Below are 4833 nucleotides of genomic sequence, written 5' to 3'. Positions count from 1 at the left end.
CTATGGTTTGTTTTCATTTCGAATCAACTCAATAATCATTTTCTCATCTTCATAGTAAAGACAAAACAAGAATAACACAGATGACTTATTTAAATGTCCCTCAATTATTACATTTATTGTACATAATTTTACACAATACGAAAATTCTAAAATTTAATTAGATCAATCAAACAAAACAAAAACGAATTTATATAAAACAAAAAAATATAATTTGTTAATAATATCTTAAATTCATGGCGAGCGTGTAACAAACACAAATATGATAATAACTTAAATATGGTTTAGGCGACCGTAATATCTGTTTCGTTGTCCTCCTGAAAATAGAAATTATGTCTCAATTTTCGTCATAATAATAGTAAAAAATATATAAACACATTAAAGAATTTGTTACCTCAAGATCGTCTTCGACGTAGGAATCCAATGGTACTTGAGCGGGAGCCTCCAAATATACACAACGAAACTCCTACAGCATAAAAGTGTCATAAAAAGCTTTAAAAAAACACATACATCAATAGTACTGACCTTTCCTTCTGAACTGTCAACGCCAGTAATACGAATGTAGAGTATCGGTCTGCGTTTAAATTGCAATACCTGCCAAGATTGTGTCAGCCCTTTAGATTTATTGATAATCAAATCCCAATCCTCATTGTTGACTGAAGTTTCAATAATGTAACTATATGCTTGGTCGTCGCTACTTTCGTTCGACTTGCCCCAAAGCAGCAACCTGTCAAATATGACGAAAATAATTATGTCTTAGTTCAATTATGTATAAGAATCATGAAAAAACAGAGTAAGTAAACAAAAAACTAGTGTAAAATACATTTTTGTTTCACCACTTTCTACTTTGTTTTACTTTTATAATACCGGTTGGTGAAAGATATCAAAACGAAATGATAGTTTATTTATATTTATAATAATACAATTTAAAAGTAAACATAGTAATTTAGTTTATAAATTAAAAAACTCATTCCAACGACTGGAAATGATAAAAAGAATTATCAAAACAAGAAATATGTAGGCCTGGACAGCATATTGAAATGATTGCTATACAAAATTGCGTAAGATGAACCACTATAAAACCCGATTCCAGCAGATGATATGTGTATGTGCGATATCTATCGTAGTCGTCAATGAAGGCATTTAATAGCGTTCTTCTATTGTTACTATTTTTACCTTCGATTACAATTGCATCGACAGATTCTGAAGCCACATTATACGTCTCGTTGTCTTTGGGAACTTGGTTGAAATTAATAAATTAATCAAATATATTAAATCTTTTTTTTTTAATTAAAAAATAAGTTACTTCACTGGATTTCTTACCGACAAATCCGTTTTCGATTCCCCACTTGTGCATATCAATTGTATTGTAACGGACATCCCAAATTCTAAAAGTCGCAGTACTGTCGGTTCCAACAATGTGTATATACCGAACTATGCGTGGATGAATCCACAGACGTTGACGCGATCGGCAATTATAATTTGAGTAATCTATAAGTCGCTCCCAATGTTGCCCATCTATTGAAACTTCAATGTAATAAGAGTAACACCTAAAGTATCACATAATTTGAAAATGTTTTAGAAAAGGTATTTGTAAAAGAGTAAATAAAATAAAACATTAGGTAGAGAGTTGTGAAAAATATTGTCGGTCAAAGAATACAAGATATGAACCACGAATTCTCAATAAAAAAAAAAATAATAGAATACATTTTTTCAATCTTTGATTAGTTTGTTTGTTTTACTTATAATTAAAATAAATTCTTGACAAATAAAAAAATGGTTACACATGTATGAATGAAAGTCACGAATATGTTGAATAATATTATTAAATTGCATTTTTTTTTCTTCAATAATGGCCATTTAAATTAAAAATATTAATAAGTTCAAAACACACCTCATTATTTCAATCCTATGTTCACGCCATAAGGATATATCAATATAGTTTATAATTGATGGAGTATTTAACTTTATTACATTAGTACCGCTTCTGTTATTTAAAACCGAAAAACCCTGAGACCGATGGATAAGATTCACATTGGTAACTGGAGAACTATGAGACTGATAATCAAGACGCACATTGGGTTCTAAAAATTTTGATAATTTAAACCGTCATAATTTAAGATATACAAATATTGATGTGTACAGCAAGCATACTTATCTGTCCCCGAAATTGAGGCTTATCTGTTGACCAAGTGTTACTAAGTTGTATGGCATCTGAAATTGTATCCGAACTAACCAGTTTTGATTCCTTAGCCTTAGACAGATCTCCGTTACTCATTAAATGATATCTGACGGCCGATAAAACATGGATTTCAGTATCACGGTCCAATTCGTTTTGATTATTATTGATCCAGCGACAAACCTCGCGGAATATAACTAATTCGTTGGCATAAAACGTGTCTCGATTGAGAATGTCTTGAAGAGCTCCCTAAAAATTTCAATTGTTTCTTAACTTTTACCAACCACGAGCAATATGATTTTTTTGTTTAAAAAAATATCATTACAGATGTCAATAACAAAAAATCTTCAGATTTCAATATATCCAAAACGTTGTTTTCAATCAAGTTGAGTGATTCGACTTGGAGCTCCTTGTATTGATAAAGTCGTGCCATAGCAAAGAACGAACAAACATTTTGTACATTAAAACTTCTTTGCAAATATTCGTGCAGCGAAAGTTTTAAGTTTGGAATATCAAAATAATCCGAAATCTTAAGTAATTCGAAAACCTCTCTACCCTAAAAAAAAAATGAGGAATGTGTTTATTATTAGATCAAACACATACTATCGGACAAACGGTCATACAAAACTAATAAAAAATATATTTATGCCGTTTAATAACCGCGAAGCAGTGTCGATTATACGTTACCTCTACATCACTTAAATTTATTCGACCAGAATAAATATATTTAAGAATTATTTTAAATAAGGATACTGGTGCTTCACTTATTTGCACATCCGATTCATAGGTTTCTTTAAAATCTCCATACAATAAGCGACTAAAAATAATACATAATATTACTACAAACATTAAGTTTTAGAGCAAAATTAAAAAACGCTAATAAGTTTTAATATCTACTAGATGTTAATTATACCATTTTTGGGATGATAAAACCATTTGTTTTGACTCTCCAAGTATACAAAGATTTTTAAATTTTAAATACTTCAATTGGCTGACTCCATATGCCACAAAGTATATTTGTTTCATAATATTCAAGACAATATTAGGGTTAGAATTAAGTGGGAGTATTTAGAAATATTTGGTCTGATTTTGGCCACAACGAACCAGGAAGTGTAAACTATAATGAATAACAATTATTGTGAACCAATAGTCCTGAAAATTCCATGGGGTGATGCCAACGAGCCGGTTTGACTTGGAAGACCACATATACAATTAAATTAAGATTTAATTTATGCCTAACTTTCAACCCTGAAAAACTACAGAAACACAAAAATAATAGTAATAGTAATAAAAAAAAACAGTTTTTTCCGCCCTGGAAGAAAAACCTAAGGAAATATACTTAAAGATAAGAATTAAATACTCAAAAAATTTGCTGCGTGAGGCTAATACACTACGATGGGCGACCAATTTTTCTCCATTTACATCCAAAACAATATCTGAAAACCTGGAATAAATTTTGAAATTAATTAAAAATACACATACAATTATAAAGAAAGAGATAAATAATCACAAAAAGGGGAGAAAGTTGAACCTATTTATTTCGACAGGTCAGTCCAATTATTTATATTTAATGAAAGCATCCAGGTATATCATGTTTTACTACTTTGTGTACAACCTCGTTTAAATCAAATATTACACTAAAATTAGCAAAACGGGACACACAGCTTACATTCACCATCTTTTTACAGGAATAACTATTGATTATAAATATAATAACATTGTATTATTAATATTTATAAAAAATGGTATAAAATATTATGATTTAACAGAATAGAATATATATTTGGCTATGGTATCAATAAACTTTATAGAAGATAAACTTGCTAAACTTTGAAAACTATAAAGTTAATAGGAACAAATACAAAATCACATACCTGACTTTCAAATAGAGGTTGCCTATGTCGCCGACCAAGAATCGAGTGTGGTCGATTTGCTCGTTACTGTCCGCTTTGGAAGACGAAGACCCCGACATATAACCTTTAGGATTAGAACACAATAAAATGGATAAAACGTTTAATTTTATGGATGAGTTTGTATGGTTCATTTTTTTAGGCCACACTTCCTCCTCACTATAATATTATTATACTTTAAAAATAATTTTAATTTTGGAATTTAAATACTATACTCTAACTTACTTGTTAGTTTATTTTTTAATTTTACATGCATACATTACGATCGTTGATTTAATTTTGAAAGCGTTTTAGCTCATATCATTTTAAAGTAGGTATTAAAAAATATTAAATTTGCTCTCTAGTAAATGTGAAGCTCTATCCACTTTTAAAAATTTAAGTGTATCGTACATTCATAAAAAAAATACTTATTAGTTTCAAAAGTTCATTTGCATATTTTATTTAGCTTCAATTTTTTTAAGATTTAACAAAACAAAAATGAAACAAATGGTTTTCATCCTCTCAATTTTTACTCATAAGAAAGTGAACTCGGTGATAAGATAACACAGAAAAAATTGCATAGTTGGTACTACTAAAATTATGGTTAATAGTATAAGGATACACTATTGTTCTAAGTTGGGTCAACTAAATTTCTTGTAAAAGGCCTTGTGCAGAAAAAGTCGTTAATATGTACCCAAAATATGGCAAATTTTTTAATATCGATTTTATTCACTCATTATTAGTCTTATTTGTATTACCTTATTATTA

The 4833-nt window shown here is 29.2% G+C and overlaps 1 protein-coding gene across 1 annotated transcript; it reads right to left on the bottom strand.

Moving 5' to 3' along the window:
• Positions 1 to 281: 281 nt before the first annotated feature.
• LOC126842280 (BTB/POZ domain-containing protein 9-like) lies at positions 282 to 4148 on the bottom strand. Its single transcript, XM_050579161.1, has 10 exons — positions 4051 to 4148; positions 3537 to 3620; positions 2864 to 2993; positions 2502 to 2732; positions 2152 to 2425; positions 1892 to 2081; positions 1428 to 1547; positions 523 to 724; positions 392 to 463; positions 282 to 314 (listed from the first exon to the last, which is right to left on the bottom strand). The coding sequence occupies exons 1-10, from the start codon at positions 4146 to 4148 to the stop codon at positions 282 to 284; spliced, it is 1434 nt and encodes a 477-aa protein (XP_050435118.1).
• Between the last annotated feature and the right edge of the window lie 685 nt (positions 4149 to 4833).

The sequence above is a fragment of the Adelges cooleyi genome, unplaced genomic scaffold, assembly GCF_023614345.1.
Source record: "Adelges cooleyi isolate 19-005CV unplaced genomic scaffold, UGA_ACOO_1.1 ACOO_flye_CR_arks_rails_tigmint_CR_PRNA_499, whole genome shotgun sequence".
In the NCBI taxonomy this organism is placed as follows: domain Eukaryota; kingdom Metazoa; phylum Arthropoda; class Insecta; order Hemiptera; family Adelgidae; genus Adelges; species Adelges cooleyi.
Note: the sequence above shows the minus strand (reverse complement) of the source record. Positions and strands in the feature narration are given on the sequence as shown.